General features: G+C 39.0%; 1 protein-coding gene across 3 annotated transcripts in view; it reads right to left on the minus strand.

The window, feature by feature from the left end:
* XPA (XPA, DNA damage recognition and repair factor) overlaps positions 1-24,945 on the minus strand; it is a 28,419-nt gene extending 3,474 nt beyond the window's left edge. The window contains exons 1-7 of one of the 3 annotated variants that reach the window (XM_059889178.1): positions 24,748-24,945; positions 17,525-17,563; positions 17,194-17,304; positions 13,671-13,776; positions 9,766-9,931; positions 7,845-7,962; positions 4,600-4,837 (exon numbers count right to left, since the gene is read on the minus strand). In XM_059889178.1, the coding sequence (XP_059745161.1) occupies positions 4,707-4,837; positions 7,845-7,962; positions 9,766-9,931; positions 13,671-13,776; positions 17,194-17,304; positions 17,525-17,563; positions 24,748-24,919 (843 nt within the window). In that variant the 5' untranslated portion in view covers positions 24,920-24,945 and the 3' untranslated portion in view covers positions 4,600-4,706. Of the gene's footprint in view, positions 1-4,599; positions 4,838-7,844; positions 7,963-9,765; positions 9,932-13,670; positions 13,777-17,193; positions 17,305-17,524; positions 17,564-24,747 lie in introns of those variants that run through there. The other 2 variants (XM_024995859.2, NM_001038681.2) reach the window with 2 other exon arrangements.
* Positions 24,946-25,269: the final 324 nt, after the last annotated feature.

Below are 25,269 nucleotides of genomic sequence, written 5' to 3' on the forward strand. Positions count from 1 at the left end.
TGAACTCATACATTATAGATATATAATGTATATATATTGGCCACCTGATGTGAAGAGCTGATTCATTGGAGAAGACCCTGATGCTGGGAAAGATTGAAGGCAGGAGGGAAAGATTGAAGGCAGGAGGGAAAGATTGAAGGCAGGAGGAAAAGGGGATGACAGAGGATGAGATGGTTGGATGGCATAACTGACTCGATGGACACTGCAAAGACTCAGACACAACGGAGTGACTCAACTGAACTGATACATATATGTGTATTTTGAGCTAGAAAGATGTGCTCAAAGAATGATGAAGACATGCCAAAAGGACACAAGAGCTAGTCTGGAGATATTTCTGTTGGCCCAAATCTGAGGCAATTTGACCACCAAAATAATTGAGGACAGAAATTAACCAAAAGCCACTGAGAAGAACAGGAATTAATGAATCCATACCAGTAAAAAATAAGTAGGGGAGAGGATGGTATCAGGGCTGACTTCCAACTTGTTAAATGTGGAATGAATGAGTGCTGAAGTTAGAAAACAGTTTTTGCAACCATCATCCTAGGTTCAGGCAAGAACCACTCATGGATGGATGCTAAACTTAAGGGGAGTGTTGAACAGAAGCAGGCACTTACATGGTCTTACAGGACTTTTGCCTATCTAATAAAAAATAAATACATCACCACTAAGGGCAGATGGATATCACATGCCTCCAGACATGATACCCTGGAAAAGTCACATCAGTTGTGTACTATCCAACCTGAAATGAATAACCTGAATCTGACCATCAGGAAACATCAGAAAAACCCCACATGGAAAATACTACTGTAAAAAAGATAGAGGAAGGGGAAAGACTTCTTCAAAAATGCCAGTGTCATAAACGATAAGGCTATGAAAATACTCCAGAATAAAGAAATTTAGAAAGACTTGGTACCTAAAGCCAATACCTGGTCCTAGCCTAGATTTTATACTAAACTGATTAAACTACACAGGACATAATTGGATGACTAAGTAAAAATATAGATACTATACTTTCATAAGACAATCTTTCTATTCTTAGGAAATTCGCATTTGTAGTATTTAGGGATAAAAAAGGCTGGCAATGTACACAACCTACTCTTAAACGGTTCAGAAAAAGAAATGTGCAGAGAGAATGCAAATGGCATGAAGTGTCAATAATAGGTAAATCTAGGTGAAGAATATATGGGTGTCCCTTGTACCATTCTTATCCTTGCAATTTTATGTAAGTTTGAAATCATTTCCAAATAAAAACATTTTTTAAAAGACAGGAGCTACATTGAAGGGACGTCCACTGGCCAAATTTGGGCATTAAGATGAATAATGGAAAGGAGTACAACAAGGCCATATACTGTCACCCTGCTTGTTTAATTTATACGCAGAGTACATCATGTGAAATGCCAGGCTGGATGAATCACAAGCTGGAATCAAGATTGCCAGGAGAAATAACGACCTCAGATAGGCAGATGATACCACTCTAATTGCAGAATGTGAAGAGGAACTAAACAGCCTCTTGAGGGTGAAAGAGTGAAAAAGCTGGCTTGAAACACGTTAAACAAAGATCATGGCATCCAGTCCCATCAGTTCTTGGCAAACAGAAGGGAGAACAGTGGAAGAAATGACAGATTTTGTTTCTTGGGTTCCAAAATCACTGTGGGTGGAGACAAACCTATACAGCATATTAAAAAGCAGCGACATCATTTTGCCAACAAAGGTTCGTATAGTCAAAGCCATGGTTTTTTCAGTAATTGCGTACAGGTGTGAGAGTGAACCATAAAGAAGGCTGAGCACCAAAGAACTGATGCTTTCAAATTGTGGTGCTGGAGAAGACTCTTGAGAGTCCCTTGGATGGTAAAGAGATCAAATCAATCAATCCTAAAGGATATCAACCTTGAATATTCACTGGAAGGATTACTGCTGAAGCTGCAATACTTTGGCCACCCGACATGAAGAGCCAGCTCATTGCAAAAGACCCTAATACTGGGAAAGACTGAAGGCAAAAGGAGAAGGGGCTGGCAGAGGATAAGATGGTTAGATAGCATCACTGGCTGAATGGACACGAACTTGAGCAAACTCCTGGAGATCGTGGAGGACAGAGGAGCCTGGCGTGCTGCGGTCCCTGATGTTGCAGTCAGACACAACTTAAGTGACTAAACAACAAGGAGTGGACACACTGTACCACTGACTTGAGAATAAGAATCCTGGTTCCAACTGCTACTAAAAAAAGCTCTTCTTTCCAAAAGAAACCAAATAAGAACTGTAGAAATAACAGAAATAGAAAGTCACCATTTATATTTACCCTAATAATAACTGACTCAGACAAGATTCAACCTGTGTGCTAAAACCACTGAATGAAACTTAAGGAATGAGAAATTCACATAGTGTTAAGAGTCACCCCACAGATTTCCTATTAATTATAAAGGGGAAAGGGTACCTTTATAATGGGGAAATCTGGCAGATACTGCAGTGATACCACGCATCTCCTGAGGTGACTGATCCAAATATAATCACGAGGAAACAAGCTGCTAATAAAATGGAGGGACATTTCGGAAAATGGGTAGCCTGGACTCTTCAAAAATTGTAAAAGAAAAAGGCTGAGGAAAAAAAGAGACTCTGGATATGCATCATCCTTGACAGGCCCCTGGATCCAACAACTGAAAAGCTATAAAGGACATTGGAACACTTGGGGAAAGACAATGTAGATTATATACTGGGTAACAGTGTTGTATTAATGTACAGTTTGAGTGTGGTATTTTCTAGTCAGTAGAAAAATGTCCTCATTTATAGTAGATAAATGCTGAAGTATTAAGAATCACAATGTCTCCAAATAACTCTTAAATGGTTCAGCAAAATATGTGTGTGAACGAAAGAGAAAAAAGCAAGTGGAAAAATGTCAACATCTGGTGAAATAAAACATTTGTTTGATTACAGATTAGTAATAGCTTTTCACATTACTTCATTTAAGCAACTTAAAACTTTGGAAAGTAGAGGTCAACTACTACTGCTGAGATTGAAAAGAGGGTAGTAAGGTCAGAGACTTCAGAAGAGTGAGAAAAGGTCTGCTAGGCCTCAGGAGAGCTAGGGAAACCCTGGGGGTGGAAAGGGATGTGCCAAGCAGGCCTGAAAGCCTGAGACTGGCGAACAGAACAGCAGTTTGCCATGTTGCCACCTCCTGGTCCTGCTGGCCTAGAATTTCACAACACAGCAAACTGTGGACTACTTCTCTTGGAAGGTTACAAAAATGTTCATGGTAACCATCAGTCTTGCTACTACTGATTAGCTTCAGAGACCGCTTCTATTTTTTACCAAAAGGCATTTTCCCCTAAGTGCTTGTTTCAGTGAAAAATATATTTTATACCACTCTAAAATTTGTATTTCATCCAGCTTAATATCTTAATTTTGCAAAAGAGGCAGCCTGTATTCAAAGAAGCCCAGAGCTGCTTAGGAGGTAGACTTACAATAAAATAATTAGTGGAGGGAGACCACGTACAGCTAAATACCTGATGGGAGGGCAGGAAGTTTTGACACAGGGTGCCCACCAGTAACTAGAGGGGGAAAAATCGCCAAGAAATAACAAAACTTAAGAAGCTTTGATCTTTGTCCTCCAGAAACCAAGGATAGGAAACTCTGTCTTTCAAACTCTTCCGAGAAGCCCCAAAATATCCATAAATATAACCACAGGCCCAGAACGTAAAATGTTCACAAACTGAGAAAGTGAGAAAGTGAAAAAAGTGGAAGTGAAGTCGCTCAGTCGTGTCCGACTCTTTGCGACCCCATGGACTGCAGCCCACCAGGCTCCTCTGTCCATGAGATTTTCCAGGCAAAAGTACTGGAGTGGGATGCCATTTCCTCCTCCGGGGGATCTTCCCGACCCAGGGATCGAACCCTGGTCTCCCGCATTGCAGGCAGACGCTTTACCGTCTGAGCCACCAGGTATTTTTCACAAACTGAGAAGGAGCCCCACATGGGATTTTCTTACCCACTTCTTTTGGGGAAAAAAAGTGCACACTAACAAACAATGAAAATTAATCCTTTTTTTTTTTTTTAAGAAGACTCAATGGACCTGAGTCTGAGTGAACTCCGGGAGTTGGTGATAGACAGGGAAGCCTGGCGTGCTGCAATTCATGGGATTGCAAAGAGTCGGACACGACTGAGCGACTGAACTGAACTGAACTGAACCTCTACCAGTATTAAGAGAAAGCTGAGTATAACTTTAAAGAAAAACTTTACAGCCACCTTATCTGTGGAAAGGAGCCATCCAAACCCAGAATGTTCTGTGTATTTGCACCAAAGTTTCCATCCAATATCAAGGCCAACACACATTGCCTTTATAAAAATCTAGTTAAACTAAGCACCAGTAATGCCATCATTTCTACTTCTGCCTTCTCAGATCTAAGAGAGTCAATGCGAATTTGAACAATTTGAATTTGCCAACGAGAAAATTCTCTTTCACTTTATCTAAATTTATACAGACACACACACACACACACACACCCCTTATATACCATCTATAATTTTCTTCTCTAGTTAAGATCAATTCTTTCTCAAATTGCTAAAGTAGAAGACCATATTCTAAAGCAGGTAAATGTAATCTCTTACCTTTCTATAAAGAAGTAAACTTTGTGTCAGCTTCTTTGTGGATCAAAATCAGAAGATCAAGAGGAACCAGGTTCCAATTCTTTCAACTAAGAAAACTTTTAGACTTGCTTTTATTCCTCTCTGTCCTGAGCCTTCTGAGCAAACTGCATAGTAAGCTCCTTGTTTCTAATCTCTACAGTGTCTACTCCACTCTCAGCCCTCTGTGGCCTAGTCAGGAGGACAGGAACATATCCACCAACTTCTAAAGCAAATCAACAAGAAGAAGCCATAATTAAAGAAGGCACGGCATTGACCTCTGCACATTAAACACCAGAAGACAATGGAACAATGCTTATACAACTCAGAGGGAACTCAGGTTTTCAAATGCAAGAGAAACAGAAAAACATTCTTAGATTTGTTAACAGGGTCTTGGAAAATATACCCCTCTAGTAACCACTTGGAAAAATTTCCTCAAAAAACATGCTTCATCCAAACAAGGAATAAACTAAAGAAACCAGTCTTAAGAGCTCCAGGAAAAACTTCAGGGAAAATCCAAACTCTTCAAGGATGAGGAAAATGCATAGTACTTCATCTGGTGGTTAATAGCAGAAATTTAACATAGTGAGAAATATAGCCAATTATATTTGAGTTTATACTTTTAAAAAAAATTATCTAGGCTAATTGTGTAAATCTTGAAAGAAATGTTCTAATCATGGTATTTAGTAGGTGTGAATATCTTAATAGAACTGTTTTATTAAAAAAATAAAGAAATTAAACAGATGCCTTTTGTTGTCAAATTATCAGAATTCAGCCGCCTTTAGTGAACATCTTGACCAAACTACAGAAACAGTATCTAAGTAAAATTACAGACAGACCCTTTTCAAAAAGTATTTTACTCTGAAGGTACAAGTTCCTAATTCCTTTATCTGTATATTATTGTCTATGCCAAAAGACCATGGGGAAGTGGTTTAAAGAGGCAGCTGAAAGGGAAGAGCTGAAAAGATTCAAGGAGCTGGAGTTAACAAAAGCCTTAGGCTGATATATGATTAGTCTATAAATATGCCCTCCTCTTTCACACCCCTTAAGGTACCTTCTGTTACCTTACCCCTCCCATCAAGGGATTCCCTGATGCTGGAAGAGAGGAAGGCTTGGGGTAAAACATGGAAGAGATTAAAGAAAAGGACCAAATTCAAAAGAAGCCTTTCCAAATCCTCTCAATTGGCCCCACAGGTATTTTGGAAGATGGTGGTACAGCAGTGGCCAATGTGGGGATGATCCTTCAATGAAATCCTCTTACATGGCACAGTATGCTATAGGAAAGCTCTCTACAAAGAAAGAAAAATGTGCTTACTCTCTGATTTAGGAAGTATGTTAAGTAACTATAATTTATATAAAGATGTATTTATCATGAGATTATGTCTTAACTTCTTTTAAATTCAACTTTGATTTTTATTCTTCACTGTTAAGTCAATCAATTTATATATCAAAATTTTCATTTGTAATCAAAATTAAGAATGTCAAATTGGAAACCTGAAACACACCTAACTCTTCTTCCCATCCCATAATCAAAGAATAAAGTAATAACTGATAAATATATGAACAAGTCCAAGGATATATAAGTGAATTTTTTACCTGCCTCCATTATATCGTATCTATGGGGGAAAAAATGAAACTTTTCTCTAAAGAGTGCTCTTCTAAAGCAGCACATGCAGAGCTGCCACATTCTTATAACAGGTATAATATCGCACAGTAATATTACCTACGGGATATCACTCTGCCCTAGTTCTTGTCTAAGCAACTTACATATAATGTCTCATTGATTCCTTACAAAAACTTTTATATGGTGGGTGGTATTATCGTCATTTTTATAGTTGAAGAAACTGAGATACAGAGATAAAGGATCGATAAACTTTATGAATTTCATAAATGTCCAATGGTGCTTCCATTTTTATAAAAAAAAAATGTAAGGGCCTATGCATAAAAAAGAACTGGAAAAACAGACATTAAACTGTTACTGATGACTGTCTCTGGGTAGTATAATTATGGGCTATAAGTTCTTTGTAGTTTTCTAACTTCTCTGTACTGCACATGAATTACTCTTATACTGAAAAGGTGGAAAGCAGTCCCTCACAATAAGAAGAAACAAAGTAGGCTGACATTCAATTTTTTTTTGGCTCTTTTGTTTTTAAGACATCTCAGCTATCTTCATTCACCCTCCAAAACCTCTTCTAAATCCTAAAAAATAAGCAAAATTACTTATGATGGCTAAAATACTCATTTTAAATGGATCGATTTAGTATATGTATAACCCTGTATATACACAGAATACATGCTATCTATATAAACTAGACACCAGAGTGGGACTCTGGTTACTGAAGAACATTTATGCCTACTTACTTAAGACTCTCTTTGGGGCTTCTGTGCCACAGCAACAAGTGCTCTTTGCGCTCCTCTAACAGCTTATGCTCATCACTGTCACAGTATTTACCACATGATGACGACTTTACCAGTTTTTCTCCTCTGATAACCTGTGATTTCAGCATTTGTATCAGCACAGTGCTTGGGACATAGTAACTGTTGGATACACTGGCGGACAGATGGATAGACAGACTTCTGCACATATGCATGGATGGATGGACAAATAAATACAGAGGCAGATGGACAAAGGAATGGAGAGTAACACAGATAGACAGATGTATGGTCAGAGGAATGAATGCAGACTCTCAGTCATGACATCTTGGCTCCAGTCCCAACTTTCCAGAAACTATGTAACAAGTCACTCTACCTTTCCAGAACTTTTTTTCATATAAAAATAAAAATGATTAGACAGACTATCTGACATTAGAAGGCACCTTCTAGTTGTGAAGTTAGATGACTAAGACTTAAAGACATTGCTCCTTCACGTTAAGCAATTAGAGAGGTTTCCTGGTAGAAATCTCACTTTGGATAACCCTGCGGGTCATATTCAAGACTGAACTAATGCCAAATCTTTAACCAGAGGCACATCCCTGACCCTACTACCATTCCTATACAAAACTATGATTCACTTTAAGATGAGGGCTTACATGCTTTTTTAGAATCGCAGTATTGTGAAATTTGGACTTAAGACTCTCAAACACCAACCTACCCAAACTTTAAGCCTTTTGTTCTTAAATTTATGGGGAAAAAAATAAAATTCAATTAATATCTTTAAACTGGAAGCACTTAGCTAAAGGCTTTTTGCAAAGCAGTAGAGCACAGTCCTTCATGATGTAAATGCAGCCACTTACCTTTTACTTTTTTATCAAACTTCTTCTGTTTCATTTTTTCTCGATTTTTCTGTCGAACTTCTTTCGCTTCTTCTAATGCTTCCTGACTACCCCAAACTTCAAGAGACCTCTTCACAATCTGAAATACAGAATCCATATTTAAATTAGTTGTGATTCATTGCTGTAAAATAGTTATAATTATTAAATCCATAGGTCTCAAAGAATAATCAAGTGAAACTTTATAAATATTTATTTGAAATTTAAAAGATCTTAAATACTGATAAGAAAAAAACTCTAATAATATCTATATCTAAACTTATCAAACCCTCAGTAAATAAATGATGAATCAGATTACGTATTTGTGAAGCACAATAGAACCAGGGATGCCTGTGTATATATAAATAAAGCTGCCCTCTGAGTGCAATTGCTTTTTTGTATTCACATGAATCAAAAATTTGATGAATTTTGGCAGGATCACCAAAAAAAACAATTGCTAACCAATTAGCCATAGCAGATCTAAATATGAGGTCATCTCTAAAAATCTCCCATCATAGGAAATCAATCAATGCTACTCTACTTCTGAATCAATAACAGTTTACATCCATTCAACTAATTTTTGATCTTCAAAATATGAATTTTTTTAAACTTTTGTAGCTGAATGATCTAAAAAGTCTTTATTCTAGTTTAAAACCTTTGAATTTTATATATCTATAATACATAATATATTAAATATTATAAAGAGTATATACATAGAAATACTCCTTGCAAACATTTATTTACATTTAGGGAAATAATATACACACTGAGAACTTGCTCAAGGTATCTCTCTCAATATGTTAAGGGGACCAAAATGTCCATCAATAAAGCCAAACTGAAATTTCTTAACACAAAGTGATATATACTGTTATTTCATAAATTCTAATATCACATTTTCCACAATTTAACATCCCTGAAAATGCTGCATCACTAATGTACTTAATGGTATTTTAACAACTGAGTCAAAAAGTGGTTCAGAAGAATTGGACTCTGAATGTAAGGAAGTTTAGGAATACCTTAATAAATCTGTGGTAGCTGCATTTTCCTTTTTAAGTACACACAAGCATGACTTATAGCAAAAGGGGAAAAAAAAAAACTACAGTAAGTCTAATGACATTAGTTCAGTAAAATAAAAGCACCAAGTGATAAGAGAGGACTGCTGCTAAGTCACTTCAGTCGTGTCCGACTCTGTGCGACCCCAGAGATGACAGCCCACCAGGCTCCCCCGTCCCTGGGATTCTCCAGGCAAGAACACTGGGGTGGGTTGCCATTTCCTTCTCCACTGGGTTTGTCTAAATACCAGTATTTTTTTTTCATTTTCAGTGGTACATAACAGTGAATCTTTTAATCAACAGTGTCTAATACTTAGTGAAAATTCAGTATACATTTGGTTTTACACGTGGCTTCGTTATTAGAACACACAGGATGTTCTAGTATATTCCAATCAAACCATGCTCTAAAGCAACGCCTCCCGGTATTTTTCACATAACGGCATGAAAAAGAGGATTATGGTATCTGTGCCATTCTGAGATAGATGAAGAAAACTGGAGTTAGATTCTAGGCATTTGGGAAATTCCTGAATTTTTTTTTTATGATTTTATTTGAGGGGTGGGTGGGCAAGGGAAACACGGGCTGACATCTCTACTTCAAGCTTTCTGTAGTTTCCAAACTGTACTTCTAACATGACCCAAAAGTAATATATTTGCTCCAAAGTGCTACATCAAAAAACATAATAAGTAAACATGTTATTTAATGTCATTATGTATGACTATGACTCACGCAAAACAATAAAACAACAGGATCTTTTTAAGTCGGTAAGTAAAAACTAAACTAATAATAGCTAGTTCGTTGTTAAAACATCACCTAAACCAAGATTTTAAATGACTGAATATAACTTATTAGAGACCTGCAATCTTAAGTAGAGTTTCATATCACCCCACTGTGAATGATGAGGATTCTTCTTCACAATAAATTTAAGCGCTGGTTCTCTTTTTTCTAAATCACAATCTTTCAGAAGGTATTCTTGTTTTGCTTCTGTTTTAGTTATAAGCTTGTGTTTATCATCAGCATCTCTGAAAACAGATTAAATCCATTACATAAAGTAAATAAATTTTCAAGTAGCCCCAAAACCTAGGGGCATACATGCCAAAAGAAACATATAAATGCTTTTTCCTAAAACTCTCATGGTCAAATTAGCAGCATAAGAATTCCAACAGGAAAATATTAATTCTGAGAAGCTGTGTCAGCAACAGATCCATGTTATTTAACCTTTTAAGAATTTCTTTTTACTTAAGTTCCTCTTTTCCACAAGGACACAAGGTCCAACTGCACCAAGCACAGATGAGTTTCCAGTTGGCTCTTTCTGAAAGCCCAGGGAAAATGGGGACACAGACAATTACACAGCTCTTCACATTCATTTGTTCTCCATCTATATGCTGGGTACTGTTTAAGGCACTCAGAATAAAGGAAATAAAAAACCTTGTTTTCATGAAACTTACATTCTATTTAGGAAAAGACAATCAATAAGCAAACATGACGACAGATTAAAGTACTATAACACAAAGCACGGTAAAGGAATAGAAATTTCCAGAGACTGGGTAATCAGAGAAGGCCATTGGTGAGGGAACATTTGAGCAGGGCCTTTAAGAAGTCAGAGAACATTCCGAATAGCTAGAGAAAAAATATTTCTAGCAGAGAGAAGAGTAAATGCAAAAGCTCTAGGATAGGAGTATGTTTTGCAAATAGAGTTCACAGCAAGAGGGCTAGTGTGATCAGAATGCTTGAAGTTCAGTGATGGTGAGGAGTGATGGGAGATAAAGTCAGAGATAGGCAAGGGTCTCGTGAGCGATGGTGAAGACAATTTTATTCTGAATGGATTCAGTGCAGTTCAGTTCAGTCACTCAGTCATGTCTGACTCTTTGTGACCCATGGACTGCAGCACGCCAGGCTTCCCTGTCCATCACCAACTCCCCGAGCTTGCTCAAACTCATGTCCATCGAGTCAGTGACGCCATCCAACCATCTCATCCCCTATCATCCCCTTCTCCTTCTGCCTTCAATATTTCCCAGCATCAGGGTCTTTTCAAATGAGTCAGCTCTTCGCATCAGGGGACCAAAGTATTGGAATTTCAGCTTCAGCATCAGGCCTTCCAATGAATATCCAGGACTGATCTCCTTTAGGATGGACTGGTTGGATCTCCTTGAGTCCAAGGGACTCTCAAGAGTCTTCTCCAACACCACAGTTCAAAAGCATCAATTCTTCAATGCTCAGCTTTCTTTATAGTCCAACTCTCATAGCCATACATGACCACTGGAAAAACCATAGCTTTGACTAGATGGACCTTTGCTGGCAAAGTAATCTCTCTGCTTTTTAATATGCTGTCTAGGTTGGTCATAGCTTTTCTTCCAAGGAGCAAGCGTCTTTTGATTTCATGGCTGCAGTCACCATCTGCAGTGATTTTGGAGCCCCCCAAAATAAAGTCTGTCACTGTTTCCATTGATTCCCCATCTGTTTGCCATGAAATGATGGGACCAGATGCCATGCTCTTAGCTTTCTGAATGTTGAGTTTTAAGCCAACTTTCTCACTCTCCTCTTTCACTTTCATCAAGAGGCTCTTTAGTTCTTCACTTTCTGCCATAAGGGTGGTGTCATCTGCATATCTGAGGTTATTGATATTTCTCCCAGCAATCCTGATTCCAGCTTGTGCTTCATCCAGCCCAGCATTTCGCATGATGTACTCTGCATATAAGTTAAATAAGCAAGATCACAATATACAGCCTTGCCATACTCCTTTCCCGATTTGGAACCAGTCTGTTGTTCCATGTCTAGTTCTAACTTGCTTCTTGACCTGCATACAGATTCCTCTGCTTTTTCTAAATCCAGCTTGAACATCTGCAAGTTCACGATTCATGTACTGTTGAATCTGAATGAATTAGAAACTGTTAAAAAGCCTTGAGTAAAAGGCTATAGGAGAAGAGACTAATGGTGCAAAAGTGGGAGAAGAGGCCAGTTAGAAGACTACCACTGCGGTGATCCAGGTAAGAGCTGGTAGGGGACCAGTCTAAGGCATAACTGTACAGAGAATGAGAAATGAACAGATTCAGGATATGGTTTAAGACCTTAAATACAGAAACAAATAGATCTGGAATTAAACATGGAATACAGAAACAACCAATGAGTGAAGCTGCCCTTTACTGCAACAGTGAATCCTGAAGAGGCAGGTATAGGACAGGAGAGGGGAGAAGGAGGACAGTTAATAATCAAGAATAACTTTAAGATGACCAAACAATTTGGAAGTATAAACCAAAGGAAGGAAAACTATCATTGTATGAATTCTATAATTGTCAAAGATGTTGGAAAAAAACAGAATGGATGGCTATATCCCTAATTATGTTTAACCTTTTCAAATATTTTTCCAGACTACTAACATGTGCTGTGCTCAGTCACTCAGTCATATCCAACCCTTTGCAACCCCATGGAACACACCAAGCTCCTCTGTCCGTGGAATTTTCCAGGCAAGAATACTGGAGTGGGTTGCCGTTTCCTGCTCCAGCAGACTACTACATAACTTTCAGTTGATAATCACTGGCTTCCACTTTCTCATGGAAAAAGGTTATATGTGGTAACTCCCTGGTGGCTCAGAGGTTAAAGCGTCTGCCTGGAATGCAGGAGACCCGAGTTCGATCCCTGGGTTGGGAAGATCCCCTGGAGAAGGAAATGGCAACCCACTCCAGTACTCTTGCCTGGAGAATCCCATGGACGGAGGAGCCTGGTGGGCTGCAGTCCATGGGGTCACAAAGAGTTGGACAGGACTGAGTGACTTCATTTCACTTTCTTCCTAGTTCCTGAATGCTATCTACTTTAAAGAGATAATACTGTGGACCTTAACCACTGTATGCATCGATGACATTGTTATGCATAAACACTGGGAACAGAGTTTATGATTCATAATTCCAAGGGATACCAGAACATTTCCCATCACTGATCATGAGATCAGAAATAGCTCTCATTCTATCTTCTAAGGATTCTACTTGGCAACAAGTCAATGGTGCCAGCTCTCAATGTCTGCAGCAGGGACTCTGAAAGGGCAGGTCCACCAGGCATGTGAGCAGCTGATCTGGGGCAGAACATATAAGTGGGCACAGGGAGCAGATAAGAGGCTGAGTGAGAATCCAAGGTGGGATCTTCAGGTGTGAAAGACACCAACGCAGGACTTGTGGAGGTAAGCAGTAGGGACAGAACCATGTAGAGTAGTGAGGGATAATCTGTGGTGATATAAAAAAAGAAATAAAGGCTAGGAGAAAAAAGGGAATGACAGAGGAATCTGATTTTTCCTCATCTATTCTCTTCCCTGCCAATTCAGAAGAACAGAAAATGAACGGAAAGAGGTGTTCTACGTACCAGGAGAGTGGTTATACTTTCCTCCTCTCAATGAAGGTGCCAGTCCTCTGACCAAGGTGGTTACACGGTGGTCAAAGAAAGAAAAAAACAAATGGATCCTTAGGGGTGGGGTAAGAGAAGGATTAGGAACCTGCTACTAGGAGATGGTTAAAGAAAAAAGCAAAAGGACGTATCCACGGCAGACCCAGGGCCATCCTTCCTATTGATATGGCATGACTGCTAAGCATAGGCTTCCTGTATTTTTTTGGCAAAATGAAAAACACAGAAATTTTAGGAAACTTCCAAAACGAAAAACAAAATTATTATGAAAATGCTGAATCCAAATGGAGCAAATCATTATTTTGCCCTAAACCTACATGCAAATGTTAAACTTTAGTAATTTAGAACATGCTCTGAAATAAAAATAAGTACCTGCAATTATCACAAGTTGCCAAATCAAAGTGGTTCATAAGGTAAGAATCCATGAACTCTTTACCACATTCTTCACATATAACATAATCAAATTCCATAACAGGTCCTAAAGAATGGAAAATTCATTCTTAAGTTTCCTTTTTTTGTGTAATTAGAATACATTTTCCTTTATTTGTATTAGCTTACAAATGTATTTTATGACTGATACAAATATTTACATAAGACAACATAAAACTTTAAGTAATCTCCCATTTATTAAAAAAAATTTTGAAGGAAAAAAGAAATGAGAAAGGAAATAATATAAAGGAAAAAATTATCAACTCATTCAGTATTGTTGAACACAAACCACATGTAAAGTACTTGTATTATTAATACTTCTGTATTGCTGCTATAACAAATTACTACAAATTTAGTGGCTAAAATAACACAAACTTATTTTATCCCAGTCTGTAGTTTATACATTTGACACAGGTCTCAGTGGGCTAGAGGCAAGTTGTTGGCAGAGTTGCACTCCTTTCTGGAGGTTTTGGAGGGACAATCTACCACCCTGCCATTTCCAGTTAGAGGCCACCTGCATTCCTTGACTCACGGCTCCCTTCCTCCATCTTCAAAGCCAGCAACTGTAGCTTCTTATATCACTATGACTTCTTCCATAATCACACCACCCCAGACTCTCTCCTGCCTCTCTCCTACTTTTAAGGATGCTTGTGATTACAGCTGGATAACCCAGAATAAGCTCCTCACCTCAAGGTCTTTAACCTTAATTTTATCTGCAAAGTGCCTTTCACTCTGTAAGGTAGTAAATTCACAGATTCCAGGGTGATTAGAATGTGGACATTGCTGGGGGCCATTATGCAGCCCACCACAGTACTGCTGAGAGTACAGAGATTAGTCCCAAGGCGGAAGCAAGATGGGGGAGCTGCTTACACATAAGGGACATAACATACAACACAGAAAAGAACAGTAAAGAGCAAAACAAGAGTAAAAGAGAGACAATACAGAATTCACTTTCAAGTGGGAAACTCCATTCCACCTCCTACCAACAGGGTAAATGGCTTCCTCTTCATCTGTCTCCACTACTAGATTGAAAATCTCTAAAGGGTAGAGATTGTACTTAGCTATACAACCTCAACACCCACTACAGAAACTACTCCAGGTAAAGTAAAGCAGAATTTTTTAAAAAGATTTCAAATACCTAGCTAAGGATCTTTATCCTATAGAACTGTTTTCTTTTTATCAGCAAATATGAAAGTTTTACTAATAAGTCTTCAGGATGACTGCCACTGCCAAGCCCCAACTCTGAGAACTACCACTAACCCCAGTGGGAAGAAAAATGGAGTTGTCATTTGTTCATAATTCATTCAACATATTCCTATCACTGCCTCTCCTTACCTACTTCCAATACAAGAAGGTCAATTAATATTCTAGCACTTCTTAATCTCACTAATCTCCAAACCCTAACAAAATCCAAGTTATCAGATGTATGATTTGCAAATATTTTCCCTCCTTCAGTAGGTGGTCTTTTCGAAGGTTTCCTTTGCTATGTAGAAGCTTTTTAATTTGATGCAGTCCCACTTGTTTAACAGTTCTGGGTTTTTTTCTTAATTTTTAAAAAATATATCAGCTATAATTTATTTAAAGATTTTCAATTATGAAGGTTCTGCCTTTATCGCCTCTGCTTTTGGTGTCATATCCAAAAATATCATTAGCAAGAGCAATGTCAAGGGGCTTTTCATGTTTTCTTCTAGGAGTTTTACGGTCTGTCTTACATCTAAATCTTTAATCCATTTTGAGTTATACTGTATGATGTAAGACAGTGGCCTCGTTTCATTCTTTTCCATGTGAATGTCCAGTTTTCCCAACTCCATTTATTAATGTCCTTTCTCTATTGTATATTCTTGGCTCCTTTATCATAAATTAACTGACCATCCGTGTAGGTTTTTTCTGGGCTCTCTCTTCTGTTCCACTGATCTATGTGTCTGTTTTTATGCCAATATCATACTTATTGTCATTATGATGGCTTTGAAATATAATTTGAAATCAGGGAGCATGAGGTCTCCAGTTCTGTCCTTCTTTTTCAAGATTCAATGGCCATTCAGGGTCTTTCATTATTCATATGAATTTAAAATTTTTTCTATTTCTGTGGGAAAATGCTATTGGAATTTTGGCTGGGCCTGCACTGATTCTGTACATTGCTTTAGGTACTATGGACATTTTAAGATTAGTAACTCTTCCAACCCAAGAGTATAGAATGTCTTTCAATTTAGTTGTGTCTTCTTCCATTTCTTTCATTTTTGTCTTACAGTTTTCAGTGTACAAGTATTTCACCTCCTTGGTTAAATTTATTCCTAGGTATTTTATTATTTCTGATAAATAGGCAGTTGTAAATAGGACTGTTTTCCTAATTTCTCTTTCTGATAGTTCACTAGTAATGTACAGAAATGCAACAGATTTCAGTGTATTGATTTTGTTTCCTGAAACTTTACTGAGTACATTTATTAGTTTACACATACAGATATACATGTTTCAGAAATCATGAGTTCATATCCATGATTTTAATCTATCTAATTTTGATCCATTCCCATAGGGTTCTTTCTTGCCTTCTCCCATTCTACGTTTGTATGTCCTTTCTTCCACAATGAGAACCCTGGCTCCCAACATCAAGAAATACATTCGTCTATTTGAGCCAATAATACGTCTAAAATAATTTCAAAGTTGCTTCCCTCATATCACTCTATGAGTTCAGGAATGTTGTAGTTTTTCCCCTTACCCCACCTATCTCAAACTGAGGATACACTGTCAAATGCTATGCTCATAAATCATCTGGACTAGCTCCTTCTGTCCTCCCCCTCTTCAATATGTGTTAATTCATTTGGAAAAATACATCCATTTGTTTATTTGCTTTTAGGTTGTTTACTGCTTCTATACATGTTAACTTTTTTTTAAATATGTAAACTTTACTGGAAGTATACATACTTTTGGGTCAGTTACCCTACTGCTGTGAATCAGAGAGCTGGACAAAAGTTTATCTCCAAATATATTCACTGCAGTAATAATTATTAGAATAGAGAAAAGAAACAAAAGAGCTGCATTTCAATGAACCATGGTACAGCCATCAAATGGAATACTATGTAGCCGTTAAAAAGAAAGCCCTGAAAGAATATTTGAGAAATGGGGAAACCACTTTTCCTCTAAACATAAGAAAGAATGTGCTAAATTTTATCTCTTGCATTCAAGACCCCCATTTCAACCTATCAAGATAATTTTAAGTATTTATTCTATCAACCTGTCTATTATAAGACCGAGAGCATCAACTCTAAGCATATAAACCACATTTTTAAATGAATCTGCCAAATTTGTTTAATTTTTAATCTACTAGCAAAACTGCCAAATTTCATCATTCTTATAAAGTCAACTTGCTCACTGACTAAATGTGTCATTTTTTAACATCAGTTTGCAAAAAATCACGCATGTTATTCAAAATGACCAATCTAGATATCTGTTTTTTGAAAACCCACTTTACCTGGTTGATGAACAACTTTTCCAACTGTATGTTCTTCCTCCTCCTCCTCTTCCAGGATGAAGCCTCCTCCTGTGTCAATTATCTTTGGGGCTGCTTTTACATTAGCCATGCCTATAAAAGTTAAGAAGTGGTCAAGAAATGAACCAGGTAAGCCCATATGCTCCCTTGTGTATAAACAGGAACTTTCAAAAATGTAATATATATCAAACAAGACGAGGATGTCCACTATTATCACTTCTATTCAACGTTATACTGAGGCCCCAGTCACCGTAATATGGCAAGAGAACAAGACAAGCGTAAAGGCTGAAAGGGTAAATCCGCATTTACTCACAGATGATGTGATTGTGTAATAGAGGACATCCACAGGAATCTGCAATTAGAGTCAAGAAATAATACCTAGGAATAGACGTGTAAAACGTCAAAAACACCACTAACAGAAATCAAAGTCACTTCTCCCCAGATTCACCTAAAGATTCAATGTGATCCCACTCGAAACCCTAGTAGGTGCTTGCATGTGTGTGTTGTGGGTGGGGAGGAATAATGGGAGCTGACAAGCCGATCTAATGCTTATATGTAAATACAAAGAACACAGAATAGCCAAGATAATCCTGAACAAAACTAGAGCATTTACACTACCCAGATTTAAAGATTTACTACAAAGCTTCAGTAATTATGACAGCGTGGTACTGAAACAAAGACAAAGAGACCAGTATAATCGAGTCCTGTAATAGGTCTACACGTATTTACAGCGAAGGCTCCAAGGCAATTCAGTGAGAAAAAGATAGTATTTTCGATAAATGATGCTAGAATTTATGACTAAGGCACTTCTACAAAACAGTGAGGAAAAGATGGCCATTCCAATAAATGAACTTTGATTCTATCACATACAATACACACAGAACAATTTTGAAATGGGTCACAATCTTGAACATAAAAGGTAAAATAAAGCTTCTAGAAGAAAACATAAAATAACTTTATGAACTTGAGGTAGCCAAAAACTTCTTACACATGACATACACGTATCAACCATAAGAGAAAAACTGTTTAATTGAACTTGACTGAAAATTATTATAACTTCAAATTTTAACAAGATGGTGGAGTAGAAGGATGTGTACTCATCTCCTCCTGCAAAAGCACCGAAATCTCAACTAGCTGTTGAACAACTAGGACAGGAGAACACTAGAACCCACCAAAAAAAATACATGTCCAAAGACAAAGAAGCCACAAGGAGACGGACGTTTACAGAAGCCTCTTAGCCTCATTCACCAGAAAGTGAAAGTATCAATCAGTCATGTCTGACTCTTTGCAATCCCGTGGACTGTAGCCTGCCAGGCTCCTCTGTTCATTGAATTCTCTAGGCAAGAATTCTGGAGTGGGTTGCTATTTCCTTCTCCAGGGAACACATGTATAAGACCATCAGAAGAAGAAGAACCACAATCCCACAGCGGCTAGAACAAAAATCACATGACAAAAAGTTAATCAGGATGAAAAAGAGTTATGTCCCAGGTGAAGGGACAATATAAAACCCCTGAAAAACAACTAAATGAAGTGGAGACAGGCAAGCTTTCTGAAAAAGCATTCAGAATGATAGTGAAGATGATCCAGGATCTCAGAAAAAGAATGGAGAAGACGCAAGGAAGGTTTACCAAAGAGTCAGAAGTACTAAAAATAAATGAACACAGATGAACGATACACTAGAAGGAATCAACAGCAAAATAACTGAGACAGACGAATGGGTAAGTGACCTGGAAGACAGAATAGTGGAAATCACTGGTGCAGAACAGAATATAGAAAACAGAACGGAAAAAAAAAAAAAAATGAAGACAGCCTAAGAGACCTCTGGGACATTAAACACACCAACATCCGCATTATAGGGGTCCCAGAAGGAGAAGAGAGAGAGAGAGAAAGGACCAGAGAAACTATCTGAAGAGATAATAGTTGAAAACTTCCCTAACATAGGAAACGAAATAGTCAACCAAGTCCAGGAAACAGAGTCCTCGGCGGGATAAACCCAAGGAGGAACACACCAAGACACATAGTAATCAAAATGACAAAAATGAAAGACAAAGATAAAATATTAAAAGGAACAAGGGAAAAGTGACCAATAACATACAAGGGAACTCCCATCTGGTTATCAGCTGATTCCTCAACAGAAACTCTACAAACTAGAGGGAACCGCACGATATACTTAAAGTGTTGAAAGGGGAGAACCTACAACCAAGAATACTCTACCCACCAAGATTCTCATTCAAATTTGATGGAGAAATCAAAAGCTTTCCAAACAAGCAAAAGTTAAGAGAAATCAGCACCACCAAACCAGCTTTACAACAAATGCTAAAAAAACTTTTCTAGGCAGGAAACACAAGAGAAGGAAAACACCTACAGAAGATAAACCCAAAACAATTAAGAAAATGGTAATAGGATCATGTATATTGATAATTCCCTTAAATGTAAATGGATTAAATGCATCAAGCAAAAGACAGACTGGTTAGGCAGATGAAAATGTTCATGTACACACTTCCACTTACTACATCACTCTGCCTGACCTCCCAAGTTGTATGTAATTATATTGTTAAGTTAATCTTGTTCCCATTATGGCTTGCAACTGTAACTATTTTTTTTTTTTGTCTGGCTATTGACTGTGAAAACTGACAAACATCTCTTACTATTGTGATTATGTAACTATTACTCAATACTGTTGTATCATGATTGGGCAACAGAAAAATAATAGAATTCTATATCACCCTGCTGCTGCTGCTAAGTCACTTCAGTCGTGTCCAACTCTGTGCGACCCCATAGACCCCGTCCCTGGGATTCTCCAGGCAAGAACGCTGGAGTGGGTTGCCATTTCCTTCTCCAATGCGTGAAAGTGAAGTCACTTAGTCGTGGCCGACTCTTCGTGACCCCATGGACTGCAGCCTACCAGGCTCCTCTGTCCATGGGATTTTCCAGGCAAGAGTAATGGAGCGGGTTGCCATTGCCTTCTCCATATATCACCCTAACTACCATTTAATAGAAAAACCTGTAATCACTTTTTGAAATCCAGATATATATCAGAATTATCTTGGAATTTCTTGAAAAATACAAATGCCCAGGTATTGCTATTCTTTGCCAGAGCTCCAGATATGTTTCTAATGAGCAGCCATGTTTAAAAACAACTGGACTAATGATGATCTTTTACTTTTATCGAGTTTGTTTCACACTTCTATTTCATATTCAGTGCTCCCATTTCATTTAATTTTCCAATTTCTCCATCTTTTTTTATGTTCTTTTTCAAGCCTTTATCAAGTGTAGTAGAAAAGCTTTTATATACAAATATATAAACAGTATGTATAATAATTTTAGAAAACATGAATTTTGCCTAACTAAAAAGTTTATGACAGTTTGAACCCACTTGCTTGTCTTAGTATGAACAGAATGCTAGATTTCTAATTTAAAAAAAAATAGATATTCAACAAGCAACAAAGGTTTACCGTACAGCACAGAGAACTATACTCAATACCTTGTAATAACCTATGATGGAAATAACTTGAAAAATAACACACGGGTATATGTATAACTGAACCACCTCACTGTACACCTGAAACATTCATTGTAAGTCAACTATACTTCAATAAAATATATAAAGAAAAAAAAACTATCAGAACCTCTATTCATCAAAAGACACCATTATGAGAGTAAAAAGACAAGATGAAAATTGGCAGAAGCTATTTGCAATATGTATATCTGACAAAAGACTCATATCCAGAATATACAGTGAAATCCTATAAACAGGCTTTCCTGGTGGCTCAGATGGTAAAGAATCCTCCTGCAATGCAGGAGACCCAGGTTTGATCCCTGGGTCAGGAAGATGCCCTGGAGAAGAGGAATGGCAACCCACTCCAGTATTCTTGCCAGGAGAATCCCATGGACAGAGAAGCCTGACAGACTGTTAAGGGATCGCAAAGAGTTGGACACAACTGAGCAACTAACACTTTCACTTCAGTAAAAGAAAAACAGAGCCTTAAAAAGAGGCAAAAGACCTGAAGAGAAACTTCACAAATGAAAACATGCAAATATCCAGTAACCACAAGAAAAATGTCTATCATTAGAAATTAGGAAAATACAAATTAAAACCATAATGAAATACCACCACTCTGACCAGAATACTCAAAATGAAAAAGACTGACAATACCAAATGAAGATGTGGTATTGAGACTGTCATACATTGCTGGTAAGATTCTAAATTGATATAATGAGTGTTTGACAATGCCTCAGTTCAGTTCAGTTCCTCAGTCATGTCCAACTCTTTGTGACCCCATGAACTGCAGCACGCCAGCACTCCCTGTCCGTCACCAACTCCCAGAGTTTACCCAAACTCATGTCCATTGAGTCGGTGATGCCATCCAACCATCTCATCCTCTGTCATCCCCTTCTCCTCCTGCCCTCAATCTTTCCCAGCATCAGGGTCTTTTCAAATGAGTCAGCTCTTCGCATCAGGTGACCAAAGTGTTGGAGTTTCAGCTTCAGCATCAGTCCTTCCAATGAATATCCAGGACTGATCTCCTTTAGGATGGACTGGTTGGATCTCCTTGAGTCCAAGGGACTCTCAAGAGTCTTCTCCAACACCACAGTTCAAAAGCATCAATTCTTCAATGCTCAGCTTTCTTTATAGTCCAACTCTCATATCCATACATGACTACTGGAAAAACCACAGCCTTGACTAGACAGACCTTTGTTGACAAAGTAATGTCTCTGCTTTTTAATATACTGTCTAGGTTGGCCATAACTTTCCTTCCAAGGAGAAAGCGTCTTTTAATTTCATGGCTGCAATCACCATCTGCAGTGATTTTGGAGCCCCCAAAAATAAAGTCAGCCACTGTCTCCACTGTTTCCCCATCTATTTGCCACAAAGTCATGGGACCGGATGCCATGATCCTAGTTTTCTGAATGTTGAGCTTTAAGCCAACTTTTTCACTTTCCTCTTTCACTTTCATCAAGAGGCTCTTTAGTTCTTCTTCACCTTCTGCCATAAGGGTGGTGTCATCTGCATATCTGAGGTTATTGATATTTCTCCCAGCAATCTTGATTCCAGCTTGTGCTTCTTCCAGCTCAGCGTTTCTCATGATATATTCTGCGTATACTAAAGCTAAATATACATTTCCCCTAGGAGCCAGGATTACATTTCTAGGTATATACGCAATAGAAATGTGTGCATATGTCCACCATAAAACATATATCAAAATGCTCACAAATGTTTTCCTTTTAATAGCTCCAAACTGGAAAGAACCCAAATGTCCATCAAAAGGAAGTGGAAAACTACAATGTAACAACATAAAAGAGTACTATAGAACATACAAATGAACAAACTACCAACACATGCAACAGCAGGGATGAAGCTCTCAGGTATTACTTTGAGCAAAAGAAGCCAGATACTGTATGATTCCATTTATATAATGTTCAAAAACAGATGGTACTAATCAAACCATCAGAAGAGTAGTTACTTCTGAGGGTGAGTAACTGACTAGGAAGTGACAGTGGGGAAGCGCCTACGGTTCTGGAAGTGTCAGTACACGACATTGATGCCATGGTATTAGACATGAGCACTCACACAGGTAAAATTCAGATAAGTGCATTTTACATTAGTGTATGGTGTAACTAATTCTTTAAGACAAAGAGGTATTATTTTGCTTAAATCACGCACCTTCCCTGGCCTCAATTTCTTTTTCTATTATATAAAGGGATTAGAGTATAATAAGCCTGTTTCTACAGTTAACAGCAATTTTCATACTTTACTATATTGCCCATTTATCTCCTTATATCCCTGCATCAGCCTGAGCACTTTTATCTCTGTCATTCTGAAAAACAGTTTAGCATTCCATGAATATTTACTGACTGGATAGAAAATGTACCAGAATATGATTTTGATTTCATGAATGTTATAAGAAGAAGGGAAGCTGTAGTTATTAAGACTATAATTAGAGCAGGATCCTGAGCGATGCTAAATCATGCCAAAAACAAAGCCCCATTTCTCTCTACTGCTATGCCTTGTATTTCCCCAGGACCTTAGCACTACTCTTAGCAACACATTCTAAGCAAGTTCTCGGTCTTTTTCAAGGCATATGTCATAGCGCACACAGAGTATGAAAACTATACATATGGAAATAAAAGTATTACAAAGAACAAAAATCTCAGCACCTAACTAACTCAAAGCACAGGTTGTCTACAATGCAACAACACAATTCAGTTCTTTGGTAAATGCCCAAGACATCTTACAAGATATTCATGCCGCCTTGCTTTCCATTATCAGACATTTAATACCACTTTATGCTCTACTTTGCACCCCTGTTCCATAGCCATTTTACACATTTTAGAAATCTATATGGAATCATGAACATGAATTAATCCATGCAGATGAAGAACATTTTGTCCTGATCCTAGAATGCTTAAAAGTGGTCAAAATGTGCAGATTCAGTGTCAGTATGAATGAATATAGACATGCAGCTAGCTGTTTTCACTCTGCCTTTCTTCTGGCTGATGAGAAGGGGGAGTAGATGACACAGTTCTGACCGAGCTCAACTGCTCAAGTAGGTTTAGACACAGGTTTACGAACACAGGTGCTTCACATTACAGAGGCAGTGCTGAAGAACCACATGTCAACCAAACTGTATTTCTCTGGGGAAAATGATTAGTTGACCCCCCACTGGAGAATTACATGATAGGCAAAGAAATAGGCAGCCAAGTGCTGCTCTAAGAAAAAAGATGAAATCCAAGCAAGAATAACAGCCCTTCATCCTAAGAGTGAGAGAAATGCCTAGTATAGCAGAGGCAACTAGTGAGCAAGGAAAGGCCCTGAATCCAGGGTCAGATTAGACCCGAGTTCTAGTCCTGATTAGCCTTTGCACTTACTGGGATGAACCTGAGCAAACCCCCTTTCCTTTACTGATCCTCAATTATCATCTCAGTACAATACGGATAACAAGCCCTGCCCTAAATAATTCCAGGTTAGCTGTTTGAATCAAATTAGCCAAGCTGAAAAACGTGAAGCACAACAGGTGCCACTCTGTTCCCCCCAGGCAGGCAGGAGCTAGTGTCTGTCTGCCCCCAGCACGTAGCAAGCACTGCGTATCAGCCCGTGTTATACGGAGGCATGAAGGAGCTGGTGCAGGACTACTACTCAAATGTGCTATAAGGTCTAAAAGCTTTACACAAAGACCACCCCCTGGGACCCGTGGCAATTGCAGGAAGAGAGCAGAGAGGGAGAGCTAAGACACTGGCTGGCACCTCCAGACGGCGAGGGAGGCTGTATCCCCAAACTAAGGACGGTAGCTGGACCACCCAAGGCAGGGAGGAAAGGCCAGGGCTGGGAGTCAGGGTCGCCTTGTGGTCTTGGGCAGTCCGCAGTGACAATCTCCGACGAGCGGATTCCCTACCCCCCTCCGCTACCCCCTCCACCCGCCCCTACCCGGGACTGCACAAGCGTCTGCGCTCAGATGCGAGAGGGACGCCCCATCCAGGATGCGGCCCCCGGTCCCCCAGAAAAGAGAAGAGGCAGGCGCCGCCAAGGGCCCAAACCTCCAGTAGTTGCAGCTGCCGTTGCCGGGTAAGGCCGGGCCGCCAGCCGGGCTTGGCGCAGCATCAGCGCCCGCTGCCGCTTCCGCTCGATGCTCGCCCGCACTGAGGCAGACAGCTCCGTTGGTTGTTCCGAAGCCGCCGGCTCCGACGAAGCTTCCCCGGCGGCGGCCATCTCCGCCGGTGACGGTCGGTGGCTCTAGCCCCGCGCACGCGCACTGCTGGCCCAAAGCGTGCCCAAGGCTCCCCTTCGCGGAGTCGCCAGCACCGCCTCCTATCGGGAGCGCACCTGCGCAATTAGAGAAGGAAGTGGGGAAGGAAAGGGCGGAGGGTGAAGTCTGCGCACGCGTTGGCGCGGAAGCTACCTGCTGGTTTATAATACAGCGCAAGAGCCAGTGAGACATCAGTGATCAGAACCTGGTCATCTCTAAAATAATAGTTTCGCTTGGTAGTTCAGTCAGTTCAGTTCAGTCGCTCAGTCGTGTCCGGCTCTTTGTGACCCCATGGACTGCAGCACTCCAGGCC

Source organism: Bos taurus, chromosome 8 (genome assembly GCF_002263795.3).
Source record: "Bos taurus isolate L1 Dominette 01449 registration number 42190680 breed Hereford chromosome 8, ARS-UCD2.0, whole genome shotgun sequence".
Lineage (NCBI taxonomy): Eukaryota > Metazoa > Chordata > Mammalia > Artiodactyla > Bovidae > Bos > Bos taurus.